Source organism: Pagrus pagrus (assembly GCF_965226575.1).
Source record: "Pagrus pagrus genome assembly, chromosome: 18".
Classification (NCBI taxonomy): domain Eukaryota; kingdom Metazoa; phylum Chordata; class Actinopteri; order Spariformes; family Sparidae; genus Pagrus; species Pagrus pagrus.
This window is the reverse complement of record NC_140202.1, coordinates 2,187,405-2,210,589: the sequence shown is the minus strand read 5'-3', so window position 1 is coordinate 2,210,589 and position 23,185 is coordinate 2,187,405. Positions and strand designations below refer to the sequence as shown.

Here is a 23,185-nt window from a genome sequence, read left to right as displayed (position 1 = left end):
AAAGTTACAGTATGCCACATTAAGGCAAAATTGGATCGTTTTTGAAGGATAAGATTTAATGGAATTCTTTTAATCTAAACATATGTTAGCAATTTAACTTCTGATTTAAAAATTAAGAGGACATTCTTAATATTCTATAAATTTGGTGGAAAGGCAAGGCCATCAACTGAAATGAATCTATGTTCAACATTAATAAAAGAAACAAACATTCCATGGCAGTACATCTGCTAAGAATTTTAAGTATATTGTAGAAGTTATTATGATAATGCCCTACCCGCAGATTATTTCTGAGATTGGAATTAAATTTGTGTTAAAAGAACGGTTCACCCAAAAATGGTCAGAATCAGAGTCAGAGTCAAAACAGCATAATTTGGACAAAATGTTGCAACACTGATTTGCTGTGAAGCACACACACACACACACACACACACACACACACAATCTGCAAATGACCTTTTCTGTTTATTTAGCCAGACAAACTCTCTTCTGGCACCGCACTGAATTGACAGTCCCCAACATAAAATCAGTGGTAACCCAATGAACTTCAAGCCTGGACATAAAAACGACTGAGCTGCAGAAACAGCAATTGGCCACTGTGGATTTCAGTCCTTGTAATGACCATTGCTGCTGATCTACAGAACTGAGTGCCAGCTCTTGAGCTCAAACTAAAGAGCTAAACTAAAACAAAAACAATAGAACTCACTGTACTACCTAGTTTGTGTTTTCAAGCTGGCTGCCTGATCCACTATACTGCTGAAAAGCTTGGGACGCAATGCCAAACAGATTCTGACGCTGAGATTAACAACTTAGCTGCCTCTCTCCTACCCTTCAGCTGTGAACTGCCGCCACACCCTCAGAAGCATGTTGAGTCCAATACAACATTTACTCTGGCAGTTTCACGAGCTGGAGTAAAGTACAGTAATTTTTGTCCCGTTTTGGGACAAATGAAATGATCACAACATGAGGTTTGTTTTGAGGGTCCTAGTCATATCAGTCCATACAATTCCTGAAAATTTGCCCATTTAATTACATTTCTGAAAGGATCAAGTGATGGTAAGTCTGTTCATGTCTGCTGATTTCTTGATCAAACCATTTTGGGAGGAAATCACAGTTGATGACCTGTATTAAAATATCTTGATAAGAAACCAGACTCCAATGAATGGAGCTAGTTATGAATGAATAGTGCAAACAATCTACTTTTGAGAGAATAGAAAGAGAGTTTGTGTTTGTCTGTATGTGTACACATTTGTATGATAGCACTGAAGACTTTAAATGTATATTCTGAATGTTCTTCTGCTTATGGTCCTCTTCTGGGGGAAGACATTCCACTCATGTGCTCTGCTGCTACAGTTTAAGGTCAACCCCTTCATTCTATTACAGCAATTACACACTTACACTAACCTGTACATTCCTCATGTCTGGTAACATTACATGTGATTTACAGTCCGATTGCAGCAAAGGACAACAGAAATCCCCAGCAGTGTATCAGGTATATTCTTGTTACAACCATCTGTTGAGGGATATATTGTTTCTCTCAAGACCCAAATACCTGAATAAAACCAGACTTCAAGAATATTTCCCTGTCTGTTTGGCAGAACCTGTTGAAAGAGTAGATGGAATTACATATTTCAGCTCCCCTGATGTTATGCTACAAGCCCTCTTAAAGATTTCAAACCTCCCAAAAGGTTTCATTGACAATAGTAATCGAGCTCACAGATTGTTAGGACCTTTTACACTTATACATTTCAAGTCCAAGTTTCAGGAACAACTGGGGTAGAAAGTTCAAATTAGCCACATTTAAAGCCAGAGCACTTTAAAGTCAATTTTAAATGAATTTTTATATAATGAGCAAGAGCACAAGATGGTGGGAGACAAATAATACCAGGTGATTCAACATGAGCTTAGTTCTTGACCCTGTTGAACACTCATATTAGACTGCTCGCTACAAAAAAGATTGGACATCGGCATATTTTCCAGGGCACCAGGGTATGACTATTTTGGTTGCACATGCACCCAAAATCAGTGCAACATAACATTTTCATTGGTCGCACCTGTGCGAGTTAAATATAGCAGGTCAGATTAAAAACTTAAAATTTTTAAAACTTAAAAAAATATTTTTAACTTAAACCAACTGGGTGCTAACTAATATTAGCCTATAAACACATTTTCTATAGATTATTCTGTCAGGGATTCATGTATGTCTTGTACATGTGCATGTCTGTGAGTGCTCATATGAGACTGGCCATGCACTACCTAAACATTAGGCCATTAAATTAATACTCAGCCAGCTCTATAGTATGTATTTTTATCTTAAATGTTAATAAAAAAAAAAATGTAATACCCCAATAATAACTTAGGTGGATTTATTTAGGCCTATTTGACTACGTCAAGTACTCTATACAGAAGAACTTTGTGTTTTTTATTTTTTAACAATTAAGGTCACAAATTCTTGTTGTATGTGCTCTAGTTCTAATGAAGACAAACATTTATCTGCACCCTTAGTCCTCTTTACAATCATTTACATAATTCTTAAAGAAACTGAATTAAATGTGTTAATGTGGGTACCTAAATTATGTGCTGGTGCACCTACAGTAAATGAAAAGGTAAGGCGGAACAGCGCAACCAGTGTGAAAAGTTAGTCCGGAGCCATGTTTTCACTTCCATGTTGTCCAAGCTTTGGCAGCCAACTTGGCCCAGTCGCTCCTTCAAGTGTAGTCTATACACTGGCTCTCAGAGACATGCTAACATGTTTCCATGAGGTCTCCAGTTTCTCTGGCAATTGGAGCGCTTGTCAGGCGGCTCACACTCAGTTCCCATGTGCTCAGAGAGGCCCGGGGGGGACCCTGTCTGTAATGTGGGGGCTCTCATGAGCCGTCCAAAACCATGAAAGCACTGGCAAGCAGCACAGTACTGAATGAAACACTGTATAAGGCAACTTCATACACAAAGGAGAGAAATTGCAAATCAAAATCCAGATATATGATATTGATACTGGATCCGGCTTAACTATATTGGGACTGTTTTGCCTTGGCAGAGACATGTGCTCTACAAGTTAAGCAATTATTTATTGTAAACTTGCAACTGATGTTTATAAACCTTTACATTGCTTAATAAATGGTTTATTCACAGTGAATAACTATTAACTAAAGTTTAATTAACTATGAATTTACCATTACGCAAAAATAATTGAGTTTGATGTGTAATTTGCCCAGAAACGAAACATGGACACATTCTTATCCCTGTATAGTGCAGTAGTAAAGAAAGTAGCTATTCAGTGATTACAATTAGCACTTTGTTAGCAAAACATTGGAATGCACTAGCTGTCATTAAAGTAAACATAAGTCAGTATTTCTTCTGTACAGCCCTCTCTGCTGCAGCTGTCAACACAATATGTTCCTGTCTGCGCAACAAGGGGATTGTCGGAAATTCCAAAGAGCCGATCTCTCCGTGGGTAATATTTATCTATGGAAGCTGGTATATAAAGTCTCACCTAGGGCAGCAGGAAATGGACAGGATATTGAATTCTTGAAGATTATGTAACGTTGCCGCCTGTTACAGGTAGCTAACATTACACATATTTTAGCACATGCTCCAGCAGACGTTTTTGCCTGAGGTCACATTCGTGTAAGTGATGGGGATAAAGCACACATGGCGAATAATTTTATATTTAAGCTGCTGTCATGTTAGAAGAGGCTAGTGTGTGGGTCCATATGGTACCATCAGCCAGCGCATTTTAATAATCGACTCACAGCATCTGAGATGAGGACATGTATTTACAGTAGATGCATTTGGACAGCAAATCTAATATCACATAAAAATCATCTTTTTTAGGAAGCAGATAAATGATCAATGCAAGTTTTGTAATTAGTGTTTTGACACTGATAAAGGGTCATACTGAGTGGTGATGGGATAAAAGCACGGTGCCTGTATATGTGTGTGTGTGTGTGTGTGTGTGTGTGTCAGTACAGCGCTACTAATGGGAATCAGGAGACTGTGTTTGGCTCCCAGCGCTGAACGATTATCAGGAGCTATTAGATGTTACATTGTGTTCTCTACCTGGGGGCTGCAGGACGCAGTCTTGCTTGCAAAAACAAGTGTACACACAGACACACACACACACAAACCCACACACACAAACACACGCAGCCACCCTTACTCACAGGCACACTGTACAGAGATTTACTCATGCCATCTGTTTCAATAAATATGAATACAAGTCATCCCTTCTTTCTTAAGCTTGCCAAGAATGAAGTCCACTGTTTCTCACACACACACACACACACACACACACACACACACACACACACACACACACACATACACACACACAGATAGACACCCAACACCCCTGGCTGAGGCTGACTGGGTGGCGGAGATCAGAGGTGCAGATACAGTTGGCTTATGTAAAGCTTAAGGCCTCAACAAGATATTCGAGTTAGTCATGGTACACAGAGACCATATTCAAGCTAATTTCCTTACATCACTGCTGACTGGTGTTAGCTAGACAGTGTAAGAGGATCAGTGTCAGATAAACAAACCAAAACTTGTAATTTCAAACAAAACTATTGAATTTGAATTCTGGTACTGGGGTGTGAATGATGCACATATAGAAGAGCACATTATGATTTCTGTTCATTTAATGTATTTGGGCTATAAAACATTTAACTTGTATGTTCTGTATGAACAATGTCAACGTTGCATTAATCAAACTTTATGTCTTCATGCCAGCAATAGTTTGTCTTGAGAATGCAATATATCATGCACACTTGTCCACTTAGACTCAAGGATGAACTAAGGAGATTTTGGTGTTCAGAGGTCAAAGGTCAAGGTCAATGTGACCTCATGACGCTCCATTCTCGTGAACAGCATATTTCAAGAATGCCTGGAGGGAATATCTTCAAATTTCACACATCCAAGGATGAACTGATTACAGTTTGGCGGTCAAAGGTCACCGTGACATCATAAATAATATTTCTGCCCATTACTTAATAACTAATATGATGATTTTGACAAAATGTAACACACATAGGATATGTAGGAATAGGATACATTTATGAAGTTATGACATTTTCTATCCAAAAGGTCAAAAATCAACTTCACTTATGATGTCATAATGTTCTGCATAAAATGATCTGGCCAATATTTAACGGCATAGCTCAGGAACAGCAACTTAAAGGAATAGTTCACTCTAGAACGAAATTCAGTCATTATTGACTCACCCTCATGCTGATGAGAAGTCCGGTGTAGTTTCTTATTCCTCAAAGTGCAGCTGGAGACCCGCGGGGGTACCGTCCTGCAGCAATAATCCATATAACAGGCGTAAATGGTGTCCATAAAACTACACAAAAACTTTGTAATATTCCTCTATGCTGCTCATCCGCTGCAATCCAAGTGTCCTGAAGTGGCGACATCCAGAGTTTACTCGAAACGACGTCATTTAGTACATTTTTCTAGCCTAAACAGTCACTATGCTATATTTGCCTGGAGGCACGCTCCTGCGTTCACGCGAGTCTCCTTCACAGCCGTTTGCACTACGGAAGCCGCGCCAGACAAGATCAACGAGACTCGCGATAGATACACAGCGGTATTTACATCCAGCTGTGAGTTTCAAAGTTTCAAATCACTAGTGCAGGCAGATCCCTCTTGTGTTTGTGTGTCGCTTGGTCGCTGTAATGTACTAAATGACGTTGTTTCGAGTAAACTCTGGATGTCGCCACTTCAGGACACTTGGATTGCAGCGGACGAGCAGTATGGAGGAATATTACAAAGTTTTTGTGTAGTTTTATGGACCTTTTCGTCTCGGGCACAATTGATGCCTGTTATATGGATTATTGCTGCTGGACGGTCCCCCCGCGGGTCTCCAGTTGCACTTTGAGGAGTAAGAAACTACACCGGACTTCTCATCAGCATGAGGGTGAGTCGATAATGACTGAATTTCGTTCTAGAGTGAACTATTCCTTTAACTGGTGCGTGGAAGCATACAGCCGCATTTTCTTTCATTCTGTAATATAAAAAGGAACTTTTATTGTGACTATTAACCAGGAATTTGAGCTAACTCAGCAGTTGGCAGCTCTATTGAGCTTTAAAGCCTCTTTTAGATAATTGTTTTGGCACAGCAGAAACATTTAATGTATGATTTTGTACATCAGCCCTGTTTCCAGCAGCAGCAGGCAGCCATGTTTTGATAAAAAACAGTGTATGCTAACTGTTAAGCAACAAACAATAGATGGACAAAAATATTAACTAGAAGAAGAAGAAAGGCTACAACTAGCAAGCAAAAGAACCAGATATTTTGCTCAGGACTTCAAGAGAACTAAAACACCGCTAAAATAAGGACATTGGACATCATTATGTGGCCGAAAACCCAACTCTAATTGGATGAAAATTTTGTGTCTGTGTGAACAGCCAATTGTCAGCTCACTTGTTAGCCATAACGACTCTGTCTGTCCCCTTATGGCTTAAATGGAATAATGTTGCCTTAACACTTTCTTAGTTTATACCACGATACAGGGAAGCCATTTTGGGTAAGTCTAGCTGAAGACATGCAGTTCTAGTGAAAACTCTAATTTGAAATTTCAACCCTTTGGGAATTATAGTGCTTTTAGTGGTTTAGTTAATATAAGACGTGGCCACAAACGAACATTACGCTCTTTAGTTTATGTGAAAACATAAAAATAATTAGATTTTTTTTATGTGGTTTCTATTGAACAGCAAATAATTGGAACTGGCAACACAGGGGTGGTTTGGGGTAATGTGTTGGCCAGTTTGTTTTTCAGGTGAACAAAGTTAGTTTGTCCCTTTGTCATGACCTCAATGGCTCCCTCCAAGTGTTATCCAACCACAACAACTGGAGCCGTCGCTTGGCTGGAGGAAACAATAGAACCAGTGTTTGTCACTGACAGGAACGGGTGAGGGAAATTCTGCTGTCCTGTGTTCTCCATTCAAATCACTGTCATGCTGTAATTCTCAGAAACACAGGGCACTACTGTGTGGTGTCTGTGGGTTATGTCAGAATAACCTGTGAGTTCTCATTTTCCTGCGCATATGGTTGTTCGTGTCTATGCGGGTTTGTGCACATGGGGACAGTATTCATGCCTTCACACATAGACATGCAGGTTATTATCCGATATTGCAGGGCAGTTATTTTTTCCCTCAGTCTCCATTACGCTGCCTCTATCCATGAATAAGGGGTTTGTTTGGTTTTTCCTCGAGCTTTCCGCTGCACACTGTTACCCCGGTTTTGCACTCTGTTTCCTGGCCGGGACACATGGCTGCTTTTTTCACCGTAGCCTCACAGAAGAAATAATTTCTGACTCGGAGCAATGGGGGAGGAATGACAAACTAATATATCCTACCTCTGAACCCGGCTTAGGCGCGCACTGCAAACCCTTTTGATTTCAATATGCCCAGGCTGGTGCCAAGGTTTTGTTTCCACTAGCTTCTACTACAGTACAAAGGGTTCTCATAAATGTCTGTGGTTGTTTTAATAAGATATTTAATAACTGATATTGGATGATTACTGAATTTGCACCTTTTATGTGGGTTCACATGTGCAAATGCACATTCTGGCAATAATTCAATCCCACTTAAATACAATGCAATGTATTCAAAAGGTACAGCACACTGCACGTTCTATGGTTATCATAATGTAACAGAAGAACGTTTACAGCCTCCTCTTGTATTATTTTTCAGTATTGCATTTCATTGTAAACTAGTGTGGTGCTCCAGCTTCCATCCTCGCCTTGACATCCCTCTAAATACACCACAATTCCACTGCTCTTCTTTTTCCTAGTAACTCAATACTGGCCTTAATACAAGTACAAACTTTCACACATGCAGGTGCACACACACGCATGTGCACACATATACAGTGGAGTGTGTTTACTCCTTTTTGAAAAGGCTGTCAGAGCCCATCATATCAGCAAAGCTGAGCCTGCATGCATTGGAAAGAGAAAGGAGGGGTCAGATCCCCGTCGTGCTTCCAGCACACAACCCCTAGCCAAAAAACAAATTAGCAAAGAGACACAGGGGAGGGTTTATGACCATTTATTCAATTTGCTATTGAGTGAGAGAGGGGGGCTGAATTCCCCCCTTTTCTCCAAGCACAATGTCATTTCCTGGCGGATATTTGAGACATGCCGAAGAGTATGAAGAGAGCGAGAGATGTTTTGGCGAGGGGAAAGGGGTGAAAGAGAGGTCTAACCAGAATATTCTAGTGATTCCATGGTATGTTGACAATTCTTAAGCAGCGCAAGGAAATTGCTTGCTCCAAGGTGGGGAGGGATATTTGGAGATTGAGGGTCTTGGAACCGAGGCCTGGGGTGTATTTGTGTACTCTGTGTGTGCTGTATGTGTACATACACTATTGCATACTTCTGCCTGCAAAAAATATTGTGCAATATGTAGCTGGCGTAATATGTGCACTTGTTTCCGATAATGGCTGATTCAGAATTGGTTCTGGTAAGAAGCTACCCTCCAATAACATTCATTGCTGACAGTTCAGTGTTAAACTGTGGGTTCAGGCAGCCAGTCAACTGAGGGCCAGCCAGAGACTGAACCTGATGTACACTAAAGGAAGGCAGGGACCACTGGACGAGATCACTGATAGGCAGACTGCAGTTCAGGTACTGACCCACATGCCGTCCTATCCGGACCCAGATCTATAAGTGGTAAATTAATATGAATTCTTACAATTTTTAACAACCAGTGCAGCTTTTCTAGCCTTTACAGCACTAGTGGCTCAGGAAACTCACACACCAGCTGAATGCATTGTAAAATCACTCTTGTGACGCTACTCAGCCAATCAAATATGTGTATCACGTTAAGCAGGGTGATTTGAGTGAGTCATATATACACACAGACAAGATGAGCGCGAACAGTCTGAGAAAAATAGACTGCAAAAACAGAGCTTTTAATCAAGAATGGATTACATGTTTATTCATCCCATGGGCTTTTCTAAGTATGACTCATTTCTGACACTGTGGCTACAATCTGACGCAATGCGATGCACCACTACTAGATGGCACAGAGCATGTTTTGAGCTAATATACCCACTTAAAACCAAGGGCACAGGAAGTAAAATATTTGGCACTGAATCATAAATTAGTCCCCGGACCTTAGGGATTAGGGTTGAAGTAAGGGTTAGCACCATTCTGTCAGTTTAGTCTTTGATCAATATAATTCTCTAGCTGTTAAAAATTTACAAATTGCCTACTTGCAGGGACCAACTCACCTTCTTCTTGCTGCAGTAGATTTGCCATTTCTTCTCATCGGGCAGAGCAAACATGGCCTCCCTGTTTTTATCCGTCAAGTCCAGTTCATCCTGCAACAAGAAGAGACACATTGTATTGATTTCTAAACGTTTGCACAAACCATTCAGTTGAATGTGATATTAGATAATAAATTAGCACACCAAGAATCACAAAGATATTCATAATGAAAAAAACCTGAAAAACAAACACAAGAGTCAAGCACCATTTTAAGTAGTAACTGGGAGAAAAATTACTATAATCACCCCATCCCTCAGGACACAATCCGAAAATCTCTTGTTTTGTTATCCCTACATTAATAACGGGATAGAGCAAATCATGCAGGTCACTGGGTGAGGAGTTCACACAGTGACATCTGATTGGCCAACCTTCTTACTGTCTAACTGAGAGCTGGTCTCCACCAAATACAGAGGAGTGTTTTAATATTCACCCTGCTGTTCTGCTCAATTCTTCATCTTGGTACAAGGAGCCTCCTGCACCTTTTGAAATGCATATGAGACCAGGAAATGAGTCTCTGTGTGCCAGGGAGGGAAAGTAAAGTCTTGGAAAAAGAGAGGCGGATATATCAGGGATGAGGGGAGAAGAAGAGAGATGGAGGAAGAAGACAGAGAGAGAGATGCACTGATAGAAAAAGGAGAAGAAAGAAATAGCGAAGGGCTATGTGGTCTTGTAAATGACTACAGACAAAAAAAACTAGAGGCGAAAATAAGATGTTATAGTGCTAGGGCTTTGTGCCCAAGCTCAAACTAATCTCATCATAATGATTCTGCTACCATGACGTCAGCCAGAAGTGCCGGGCCTCCTAGGCCCCCCAGAGTGAAGATGGCTACCGGTGCCAGAGGTGGGGCCCCTTAAAGCCGGGCCAGTAGATTCACAGGGTTTGTTTTCATCCATTCAGCTGGATGGGGTGGGCTGAGGTGGCCTACATTAAAACTATTCGACACTATGAAGAATGACATCATCTCTCATCCAGTCCTTTCATGGGATAACCAGCGGCAGCATTATTGTGGCTTTAGCAAAAAAAAAGAGGAAAATCTGAAGGGTGTGAACTTCAAGGGGGTCTAATACAAACTACAAAGAAGCTTTAGAATCTTTGGTCAGAGTTTTCATCCCAGCAGCATGAATTCAGTGATTAATTGTGACACACACAGAGCTGATCATCCAGGGTCTGCATTACCAGCTACTATAAATGCATGCTGCTGTTATTCATGTACTTGAGTTTCAAGCAGAAAACTAGCCATCTTGAGGTGGCTTATCATCCAACGTCTGACTCCCTGTCCTTCTATCTTTACAGATTTGCTTTGGGTTGGACCACGATCCTCTCTCAATATCTTCAGGCTTAGAGACCGTGGCAGAGAAGCCAGCTCATCTCTGGCCTGGTGCCTGGTCGCCAGGTCAAAGCCCTGCCATCCAAGCTGCTGCTGTTTGGAGGACTTGATGGGGAAATCAGTGAGAATGAGACTCCTGGATTTAAACCAAATGGAAACCGTGGCAGATGATCTCTACACTTCATCTTCTCTCTCTCTCCCTCCCGTTACTCCCCAGGCCTCTCAATTTTAGGGTTATACACTGCACGGCCAATGAAAAAGTCACACAGACTAATATTTCGTTGGACCACCTTTAGCTTTGATTACAGCACACATTCACCATGGCATCATTTTGATAAGCTTGTGCAATGTCACAACATTTATTTCTATAAAACAGTTGCATTCATTTTTTGCCAAGATCTTGTATTGATAATGGGAGAGTCAGGCCACTGCGTAAAGTCTTCTCCAGCATATCCCAAAGATTCTCAATGAGGTTAAGGTCTGGACTCTGTGGTGTCCAATCAATGTGTGAAAATGATGTGTCATGCTCCCTGAACCACTCTTTCACAATTTGAGCCTGATGAATCGTGGCATTGTCATCTTGGTATATGCCCGTGCCATCAGGGAAGAATAAATCCATTGATGGAAAAACCTGGTCATTCAGTTATTCAGATAGTAAGCTTTGGGCACATAACATTGCTGAACCTAGACCTGACCAACTGAAGCAACCGCAGATCATAACACTGCCCCCCACAGGCTTGTACGGTAGGCACTAGACATGATGGCTGCATCACTTCATCCACCTATCTTCTTATACTGATGCGCCAATCACTCTGGAACAGGGTAAATCTGGACTCATCAGACCACATGACCTTTTTCCATTGCCCAATCTTCATGCTTCCTAGCAAACTGAAGACCTTTTTTCCCGATTAGCCTCACTGATAAGCAGTTTGCTTAAGGCTACACAGCTGTTTAGTCCCAATCCCTTGAGTTCTACGTTGTGCGTGTGGCAATGCTCTTACTTTCACTATTAAACATAGCCGTGAGTTCTACTGTTGATATTTTATGATTTGATTTCACCAAAGGTTTTAGTGATATTCGATCACGATCATTTCAAAAACAAACATTTCTTCCTCGAAGATGATGGGTCACCACTATCCATCCAGGTTTTTTTAATAATGCGTTGGACAGTTCTTAACCCAATTTTAGTAGTTTTAGCAACAACAAATTAGCCAGCCAACCATGTATTATTGAAACATACAGGCCAGTCATCTGTATTATTATCCGAAGTTTATGGCCCATTCTTAAACAAAAGACTCTGCAGTTTGTTGGTATCTTAGGTGGAGGGTATGTCAGGGGGTAAGGCTAACACAACTAACATTAGCCATGCTACAGCTGCTGCTGCCTTGTGTATATATGGTGGCCTACACAGCATTATTGAAGGCCCAGTTAAATATTCAGGAGATTTTACATGATATAGTAGGGGGTCCCTGCTCCATGTCTCTATTAGCAAAGTGGTCCTTCGCCTGAAAAATGTTGAATGCTAACATCTCAGAGTAAGAATCACTTGTTGATCTTTGAGATGAAAGTGAACAAAGTTAACAACATGATGTTCTGTACTCTAACAACCCCCAGGGATTATGATGATTAAGATATCTTAGCATATTTGCCACCAATCATGCCCTACAAAGATTATTTTCCATGACATAACATGCATCAAATGATGCAACGTGCCTGTGGGAGATGTAAAATATTTATCTATGCCATATGGAAAGAGCGTAAAGGAACGGAGAGGGATAAGTTGGAATTAAATATGGGTAAAGTCAGAGCACTGTGGGAAATCATATACCAGCTACTGTTTCGACTATATGTCCACTCCAGGTTAAGAGAGTGAATATGAGAGATGAACCACAGGAGTAGAGATAGAATGGCAAAGTAGAGTGGAGTGGTGAAAAAGTGTGAGGAAAGTGGTTACTGCACTTTGTTGGATGCATCTGAGATAAACATGGAAGCAAGGCAACCTACTAAAGAACTTTGAGAGTAACAAAATATACAGGAAGAAAGCAGGGTCAGTGAGTGAGTAGGTGTGAGTGACTGGCAAAAGAGTGGAAGTGGGTCTGTCTCAGTCAACTGACTGAGAATGTGTGAGGCTCCACCTAATTGGGAAATGTGTGTGGCCCAAGAATTACATCCTCTCATATATATGTTTGTCCATGAAGTGGCATTTCCAGGGTGGATATGAATGTCTTTACCTCATGTGAAGTCTAACAGTACAGGCTGAGAACACACACGAACACACACACACACACACACACACACACACACACACACACACACACACACACACACACAGTATATATATCCTGCAGCATTCTCTGGGCGAGCCAGGAAGGAAGAGGAAAGACAGGCAAGATGGCAGGAAGTCATATGAAGTCTCCAGAGGACCCACAGGAAGCTGTAGCTGCCATTATTGACCCAAACGACATGCAATGAGTGTGTGTGTGTGTGTGTGTGTGTGTGTGTGTGTGTGTGTGTGCGCGCGTGTTTGTGTGTGTGTGTGTGTGTGTGTGTGCGCTTGGTTATCACAACCAAGAAAAATTCAAGGACCAACCTCTTATTCTTAAGATATGGTAAGAATGGAATTGACCACTTTACTTCATGTAACAAATCATCACATCACACACACACACTGAGCTCACACCACTTTGCAACATTCAGAGGCGTGGTAGTATCCTCTCTTTGATGAGTCACTCAGTAGCCATTGCTGGCCTTCTGCCTCTCCCCTTGGCCAAACAAGGCTTGACCACTTCCATGATAAGGTTGGCTCAGGACAGTAAGAGCTGGCTTTACAACAGAGGTAGGAAGAGAGCTTTGGAAATGGGAAGCTCGTTAGACAAATGCAGGGAAAGAAGAGAGGGAAACAGAAAGGAAAGATGGTGCATCCCAGTGCGTACACTGTGGAGGAAACTCCCAGTGGCGCAGAGGGTGGAGAACATTTCCATTCCCTCTTGTTATGCAACGCATTTTTGATTCATGTCCGGCTCAAAAGTCACACTGGGGGGAGCATTAGGAGTGGATTTATGTTTTAAAGAGTTTCTCCAGTTCTTCTGGAAAAACTAGTTGAGGTTTCAAATGGGGAAGGCTTATTTTACCATCGCTGCTTTGAACAAAATTTACGTGGTTCTAAAAACAGTGATTGGATGCTATTAAAGGTTGTGGCACACAGATGCTGTGTGTCTGACACTGGACAGCTGAATGAGTGCCCAGAGTGGTTGGATTAAAACTGTCCTAAATAACGAGACAGAGAAAGAAAGAGGGTTCCCACTTTGGGAAAGAGACAGACAAAGCAGATAGAAAAAGAGGGCAGAGAGAAAGGCAGAGAGGACACATACTAATCTGATGTCTGCCAGTACTGTACAGTACTTGCCAGATGTTGGCCTAGTAGACCTGATTCAGTTGCGCCAATATGGCTAGATCTACTGTACATTATATCCTCTCTCATCTCAACACACAATTCATTGCAGATGGGTGAGAGACAGGGTCTCCCTTTTTAATAATTAGACAACCAGTCTCACTTCTAAGAAAGGGAGTACATTAAAGTTCAACCTGAATGCAAAAGAAAAAAATTATGCTGAGTCAGACTTGGCATCTTTTTGACTTCACAAGTACAATCTAAAGTGGGCCTGTGGAATCAATTCTATTCCACAGCAGATTCTCTGACTCGAGTGCCCCTAAACTGGTCGCATTTTGTCTTTTTCAGTGTTTATTTTTCTCTTTTTGAAACATTTAAGTTTGTAATGGTTAGTGGCATTGTGTAGTTCGGTTCAAACCCTTGCAAATGTGTCGACACATTGTGACAATATGCTGACCTTTCCATAGTAAACACAATGTGTTCAGCTGCAACTTGTAAATGGCAGTTTAGTAGGGATTTTCCACTGGCACTTTTGGCCGTGCCGAGACAAACCACGGTTTGCATTTCCATTACCAGTTTTACCGTATTAAGTTATGCCAAGCCGTGCCTGAGATGGAGCTCTGGAGTGTGGACAAAACAAACTCAGACTGCCTCCATGCAAGTTGCAATGACCTAATGATGACCCCCTTCTTCCCTTCAAAAAGGTTGTAAAACTCAAATCAGCTTCAAGACAACTTTTTGAAGGTCTCTGTCTCATCTAGAAATTGACTATATTTTTACTTTGACTTGTCTCGGTCTTAGACAAAAAAGACTCTAGATTTTACTTCAAGACCAGTTTAAATTAAGTATGGCCAAGACCTGCTCCAACTGGAAAGTGTCATGAGATTTTCTTGTAAATTGGCATTATATAAATAAAAACGTTATTGATTTGACCACTCACAGCCACTCGCTTGACCACTACACAAGACAAGTGCGTCATCAGTAAAAGACAAGCAAGTAGCGTCGTGCTAGGCTGAGGTGCTGAGTCAAACTGAGCCAGTACATGTGTATAGAAAAGCCACATAGTTGTCCCAAACCAACCTCACACTTTGTTTTTGTTTTTTGGAAGAATTGAAAATTGCACTACCAAATGCAGAACACACCCCCAGTGCATTACTGAGCAAGGCCCATTCTCAATAACCTAAACATGAGAGCAATTTTACATTTGATGATACAACGCTATTATCAGAGAATTGCCTTAATAAACACAAATAAAGCCGTCATTGTTCTAGAAAGGTCTATCGAACTTCACACATGGCACATATATCAGCTATGCGTGCAAACTGTCCATCAGTGTTTCCAAGCAACTGTTTAAAATGCACACAGATCCAAAATACAGAACCCAGAGTGGCACATTTGCTATCAGGAAATTATGCAGCCAGCTGCAAATATGTAGTTTAATTGATGCTATCCATTAGCCCCTCTGATGTGGTCTTTGTTCATTGTTTTCAAATCAGTGGCAATTGCTTCCAGGTTCATTTGCATGGGTTTGTCAAGGTCCTTGTTGGCACAGGAGGTTTTCATATGGGTTCGTGGCCGACTTAGAAGCAGGTCCATTCTTCAGACTTTCTCTGCGATAAGTTGTTGCACATTTGGCAGAGTAGAGTCTGCACATGCATGGCTCCCACACATGCTTATTCTGCAGTATTAGTTTTGTAAGCTTCACCGCAAAGTCAATATGTCGTCTCTTTTGCTATGTTCCCAATAGCATAGAAGTTAGAGGAGGTTGATTACAGGTTATACATTTCCAATATTTAGGATCAATAGCAAAGCAGCATTGGAAAGTGTGGTCTGAATAACAGAACATGCTTGTATTTCTTTGGGTGGTGACAACGGCTGAAATACATGTGATGAGAGCTACGTTGTTCATCACCGTATGTCTGTTTATTCTATTCTACCTCTACTACCCGAGCCAGGTGATATTACAAACAGGTACAAGGGACAGATGCATAATAATATGTATTCCATTTAATGTTCAGAGTAACCACCATGGCACAATAGACAAGTTAAAACTACAGAATTTCTGGCCAACAATTTTTCATATAATATTTCTGAGACAAGTCTTTTTTTCCATTAGTAAGATGAGTGTGCACTGTGCAGTCTCTAGACACAGTGGAAGACCCCATTATGGATGTGAGGACACGTGGAGGTGGTTTACTCCTCCGTTTGGCCCAGATCTGTCGTTCCCACTCCAGAGGCTCCACTGAGTCTCATTCTCCTCCTCAGGGAAGGCTTTCATAACAATAATCCCAATCTCCTGTTGTCATGGAAACACACTATGTTATGTTATTCTCTATTTTTCTTTATTTCCTCCTCTGGAGCACAGCTCCTCCCCTCCCGATATTGGCACTCTATGTGAGCATTACAAGCATTGTGTCCTGAGTGGCTGCTTGAGGTCTGGTTATACAGATTTTTGGATGGCCAGTCAAATTTGTCGGTATGTCGGCTGCAGCATCAGTAAAACAGATGTGAGGGGCCAATATCCTAGCCAGATCACCAGAAGCTGTTTGTGCATTGGTCATCCAATCAAAGCAGACATGAATCAAACTCTCACAGGTTGAGTTATCATCTAACTGGATCATCCTTTTTCCTTTTCAAACATAATAGCATTTAAAGTGAAGTCACAATTGAAATAACATTTAATCTTTAATCTTTTTATGGTGTTTATTATTAAAAAGGATAAAAAAAGTATTTGGGGAAATATCAGAAATGCTCAAATCTAGACGGGTGTGTCCCTGTCTGTGTTTGATTGACAGCCTGCAATCTTCCAGAGTGCAGGTGTTCTGCCACCTTAGAGAAAAAGAGACTACAAGTGATTGACAGGGCACACATGTATGATGTAGCGGACAAAAAAACGCTGAGTGCTACATTCAGTACTGGGGTTCTGCAGTACAGACAAGATGAGCCAGACCCTAACAGACATTGCCCCAAAGACCAAACATCTAAGCTTGTGAGCAACACCATCAGACATAGCCGTCCAACAACTGTCATAACAATAATCTATTTACAACATGTGGAGGGGCCCAGATTAAATGAGAAATGCCAAATCCTCTTTCGCTCTTGGGTCAAAAAGCTGCAAGTCAAGAGGGTTTGAAAATTGGGGATCTGTCTGCTCTGCTTCTTCTTCAGCTGATACATCTGTGTCAGTTTCATCGCATGCTCAGATGTTTACCCCACAGTAAATTGTGGGTCTTTCAGTCCTCTCAATCCCAAGGACTGCTGTAATTTGGCTAAGTGCTCCCATATGACAGACATGTTTCATTCTAGACCAGAATTGCATGTCTCTGTTCTCTTTTTACAAAACTTGTCTCCATGTAAAAACCTGACAAAACAAACTTTTGGTCCTTTGGAACAAAACTTTACTTACTACACATCTCAAAGGAGATTAGACCATTAAAGTCTAAGGATACTGATTGAGGCAATCTGTGTCTTGACTGCTATAATTCTAAGTTTTCAAGCTCATAAAAAAAAAACTGTGGTTATGGCGGTTTAATGGCTTGTACATTACCTGTGATTAAGAGCCTAGAGTCACGTCAGGTCAATTAGTTGGAGAAACAGGGAAAGGATTACCATTGGGAAAACGGATGCCTTGATAACAGTGAATAATTTCCTATCACAAATGGAATTTCACTTTATTTCCTGAATTGATTTTGACAGTTGGAGGAGTGATATATCCTGCAGGCAGTGGAATTTAGCATTCCCCACGACTAAAACTTGACAGCGCCAGAGAGAGTCCTGAAGCCACACTGCGTAGCACATTGTAGAGACAGGGAGACAGAGACAGAGAAAGAAGGAAATCTGAGGTTGAGGGAGAATAACAAAAGTGCTGAGATGGAGACAGACGGGACCTAAACACACCAAGAGACAGGAACTGAGCAAACAAGTAGACAGAAACAGCAAAGCCCTGTTCTTCCGGCAAAGCCAGAACCGGCTTGCATGGCAGCTGAAACCCAAAGCAGACTTTTCAATTTTGACAGCTGTGCTCGATCCCTCTCCACACCATGGGAATGTGCCAACTCAGCCATGCCAGTCTGGCACCAATACAGTCTAACAACCTCTGCCAACAAGTAGGATCTTTGCACGTGATAGAACTGTCACGAAAGGGTGGGCTGCGTGTAGTGGAAAGGATGAGCCTCTTAATTTATGGGGTGGGGGGTTGGTGTTTGGGTTGGCATGTGGTCTAATCCGACCATCAAGAACCCCTCCACAAGATCCAAGCCCTTCCAATTTCTGTCCCTAATCCTGTTTGGTCAGGATAACAAACTAGATGCAAAGAAGGGAAAAGGAAAATAGTTGGACTGCTCAGAATTAGGAAAAAGGAAATTCTTTAAAGCTTTATATATTTACTTGTGTTGTGACATAGGGCCAGCATTTCTGTATGAAAAAAAACAGTCCTTAGTGCAGCATCTATAACGGCACAGAATTGCATTACACTGAAGTTTACCAGGTTCATTAAATAAAATCAGTGGACGGCAACAGATAAATATCATAATCCAGCTTCCTTTCTATAAAAAAAGCTCTGATGCGATTAAATCAATCTATTCTCTTCGTAAAACTGTCAAAATAAATCTACAGCAACTGCAAGCAGGTAGTAACATGTTATACAGTACATACTGTTAGCCTGAGTAATGCAACCACCTTAATTCAGAAGCATTCAGTGAACAAAATGCCCAGTTAATCACTTCTCCCACTTTTACACCTAAATAAGCTTGTATATGTAGGTTTATTAAACACATGTAAACCGCTAAAAAAAATCAATTAACTCCTTTCCCATTGCCAAGAGGCAAGTTTGCCTTTCTGTTTTGTTTTTCTTGAGTGTCACGCTCGTCATCACTAATACGCAAGAAAAATAGGGGACAGTGTAAAGCAGCAGGTCATATATCTCAGAACACAACATCCAGAAGGGGTGAGAGAAGTTTTTTCAAGTCTTATCAATAATATTCCGAATAAGACACACCGTTTATTCCGGAGCTGATGGAGGAAGTAGCTAAGGAGTGAGACATCCTCTCATTCTCATCTCTGTTGAGAGTTGCACATGTGTATTATCTATCAGGCAAGTGGCAAGGCTTGTGTAGTGACGCGAAAGCCAAGCCAACAAGACAGCGGTGGTTATTTTTACTTCAGTCTCTCTTTCAAACTCAGGGCCACCTAACGATGTCTGTGTGCTGCTTGAGCAAAGTTTGGATGGGAAGTATTAACAAGCCAGCAACCTTAGCTTCAACGTACATCATACCATCGTGAAAATTAGTGTGTTCACCCGGGAGTTGTGTGTCCATCACAGCAAATCAGATCTGGAGCTGTTAAACACCCTTGACTTCTGCAGAGTGTATTGTACCCATTCACATTAGACAAGACAAAAGCCAGATATTAGGTGGTGTTTGCAGGTTTTTTTGTACAGTGTGAAAGGGGTATTATTGGGATTTTGCTCCACTAGTGAAACCACTGAATGGTGATGAATCTAAACTTCAAATTTATGATACACTCCCCTACCACAAATCCAAAGCGGTCTGTGTTAAAACTGAGGGCTTAACTGGTTAAATTCACCAGGGAGATGCATTTGACTTGGGTGATATTCTAAGAAATCATCAGATTAGCTTGCTCAACTACTTACTACTACTTGCTACAACTATCATATTTTAGAAAGTGGGATTTTCTTTCTTTTTCCATTATTAAGCAGGTCTAGTTGCTGTACAAACACTGAAAGTATCAAATAACTCAGTCCAAGGAGATATGCACACATCTCGTATACAGAAACTGTGCCTTTAAACCAGCTGTCAAGTCTACTGTAAGGTTGTGATGTAACACCTTTACAGTCACAGCCCTCAGTGGTTGCAAGAACACTGGAAGAACTGATGTAAACATGATGAGCGGTGCCGGTTCATGCCTGTGAAAACTGGTCCACCAGAAAAGCCTGGACTTCGTGGAAGGGAGACCTTAAAGAGACAGGCACTAAAATGGAGCATTCAGAGAGAGGGTGAATTGAGGTGCAGCAGCAATGGACGGTATGAGAAAAAACATTTTTGACGATTAGAATGCAAACACTTTCTAGTAGACACCAAAAATAAAAGTACATGGGACCTTTGAGATTTCTATTTCTTACTCACCACCAGTTCGGAGAAACGTGCATGCAGCTCCTCAGCGGGGGGCATGGGGGCACTGAACTCCAGCAGCTGGAGGGGCACGCTGTCCTTGAGGTTGATTTCTGGGGGCTCGCTACTGCCAAAGCAGCACAGGAAGCCCAGGCCCGGCCGCGTCCTCTTCCTGGGGGGCATGTTGGCTGTGGTGACACAGATGGCAGTGATGGTGCTGGACCAGGAAGGTAGAGGAAGGGGCCAGGGGCAGGGAGGGGGAGTGGAGAGGAGGATGAGGCTGTTATCTAGGGGGCATGATCTGGAAGAGAGAAGAAAAGGGTTGACATGGACTTTAGAGTGACTTTCTATGACATTCAATACATTTAGACAAGCATGTTGATGTTATAATGTAATAATAATCCGTTCAATGTTTGCTAGCAAAGAAATGATTTCTAGTGTACATGAAATAAAAGGATTTATGTTTCCAGCTGCTCCATTTAGTGTAAAATAAATACAGGAAGATAAACAAGCAGCAGCAGCACTACAGCTAAACAATGGAAGAATGTTACCAAAAGAAACGTTTTAACTCCATCATGGGAACTTTTAAAGGAAAAAGACAACACGGTGCTGGGAATACAGACTATTTAAAAGCTGTCCCTGGAAAGTACACTGCAGACATCCATGAGTGCCTTCAACATGGAAAAAGTAGCAAGTCCAAGACTGTTCATTCATCTATTCTCTTTCCACATCATCTTTATTCCCTTCACAGCAGGGGCCACCATCATATCCTCGTCTTGACATCGGCTGCTCTTATACCACGACAAAGAAACCTCTTGTCCGTAAGGTACAATGGTGGCTGCGCAGTGTGTGCGTCTGTGTGTGATGTTTGTCTAGATTTGCACCAAGAGCTGCCCCAGCAGTGCCCTCACTTCTTCAACGGGGCAGACACTGTGTATATGTGTGTGTGTTTATACAGTTGTGAATGACAATAACTACAACAGGAGCAAAGAACTGAATAGGCCAAGACACACTGAAGGATTTCCTCAATGCAACGAAAAAGGATACGGGTGGTCTTGACAGTATGAATAATACACTCTTTACGCCATATTATGTCCTATCAACCACATACTTAACTTACACAATGTGAGCTTACACCCACAGCGGCTCACACAGTTGCCAAAGCTCTACTTTATGCAACAATTTACTGCATTTGTGAATGAATGGAGCTCAAGCCTGTTATGCAAGTACCACGGACATGCAAATCCCACAGAAGTATTTGACCAAGAAATCAATTTTGATGCCATTTGTAGGAAAATCCATTAAGTTGCAAACAAGAAAACATGACCAATACTAACAGGAGCAGATTTTAAACAGCAAATACTTCAATTTCACTTCCAAAATGTGAAGCTTTTATTGTGATTGTGTACAAAACTAAACGAGAGTTAAGTAGTGGCTATAGCGTTTAATAGGGCAGTGAAAGTTTATGACTTGAGTTTCCACAAAAAGCTATAGTCTACTACATCTTGACTGAGCATGACTCTCCGGCATCACTCTCTCACACATCTGTTCAGCCTAGGAGTTATCACTGTGCTGTCTAAAAATAGCTGGATGGTACATTCTTTATGAATGTGCTGGGCCCTCGACAGGAGCTTAAAGAGGAAGAAAATGAAAAGAGAAAAACACCACATTTCCATTTTGCCTTTTCGCATTTTGCTCATTAACTTTTTTCGCCTCCTTGAATCTGCTATCCCTCTCAAGGCAGAAGAAGCAGAGATGTACACAGCGACAAAGGAACTGGAGGCTGTTTAAAATGAAAAGCAACCATAGTTTTCTTTGGTTGCCTGTGCAACAATCAGTTGGCTAATTTTCTGACAAGTCTTCAATTGTTCTGTACAGTATAATCACTTTCAAATATGGCGACTGTTTCAAAGACATTGCATCAGTGTGCTCAATGTCAATTATAGCATGTGGCATCTTGTATATGTGCCTGTGTGTGAGGTACATTCGATACTGCACCAGCGAGTGTGTTATGACAGCCGAGGTGACAATCCCTAAACGCCCCATGAGGGGGGGGATTAACCTGCTTTTGAGCTCCAGGGCAGAAATGACCTGTGGGCTTCTACTGCCTGTCTGTTCTCTGTGCATAGTGAAAAGTATGTATCCTGTTGCCTATACTAAAGGGACCCTTTGGGTACAATAGACATTGCAGATTACACAATTCAATGCAGAGCCCCAGAAATGCTGTGTCAGTTACTGTGTACATTTAATGCAAAGTAAACAGGCACAGTATCAAGTGATATGATAAAGGCATTGAAACTGCACTTTGACAGTGGAACGCTTTACTAGGCAGGGCTAGGCAAAAGATTGTCTTTTTAGTTAACGTCAGCCTTGAGCAGTCTGAGTAATACCAATCAAAACAATGTCATCCAACATTTAAGATCTTCATTAATAAATTCCCTGTTTGATTTTCCTGGACAGTGAATTTTGCACCTAAATAAAATAAATTTGTGCTAGAATAACAATAACTTTGAAAATCACGATTGATTGGGCCAGCTTAGTGTATTTTTGCTCAGGTTTTGCTGTTTTAAGACAGACTTGACAAATGTGAACTTATCCTTTGAGGTTCTTATCAATTTCAGCTAATATTGTTCTTTAGTATCTTACAAAAGAAGTTTGAACTTGCTTGTAATTGTCTTGCTTATGTGATATAATTCATGGACGACACTGTCGGATGTGAAAAGTGAAGCCGATGTGTATGCTTTCTAATGGCCAGCAGGAGTTGACTCCACTGGTTGCAAGAAGAAGTCAGGTTGTATGTACTGTAAGCTTATGAGAAAATAACCCTATTTCTCACTTGATTTCTTTCCACAGTAAACTGTTCCCTTATGGTGTCTAAAGGTCCTACAATTTTCTTTGGTTGATTGTTGTTTAGAATATGGTATTTCCAAATGACTAAATTGTTGCATGTCTCATATAGCCTACTTTTTATTATGTGAGTCAGATTTAAAGTACAACCACTACACCTCTTTAATAAAAGTCCATATGACACAGAATCACATTTTATCTAGTGGAAGGGCACCTAGAGGG

At 41.2% G+C, this 23,185-nt stretch overlaps 1 protein-coding gene across 9 annotated transcripts in view; it reads right to left on the bottom strand.

Moving 5' to 3' along the window:
• The window catches only part of daam2 (dishevelled associated activator of morphogenesis 2), a 120,681-nt gene that overhangs the window by 54,124 nt on the left and 43,372 nt on the right, over positions 1-23,185 (bottom strand). For all 9 annotated transcript variants that reach the window (XM_084380458.1, XM_084380460.1, XM_084380459.1 and 6 more), the window contains exons 2-3: positions 20,132-20,417; positions 9,233-9,322 (exon numbers count right to left, since the gene is read on the bottom strand). In XM_084380458.1, coding sequence (XP_084236584.1) covers positions 9,233-9,322; positions 20,132-20,299 — 258 coding nt within the window. In that variant the 5' untranslated portion in view covers positions 20,300-20,417. The remainder of the gene's footprint in view (positions 1-9,232; positions 9,323-20,131; positions 20,418-23,185) is intronic.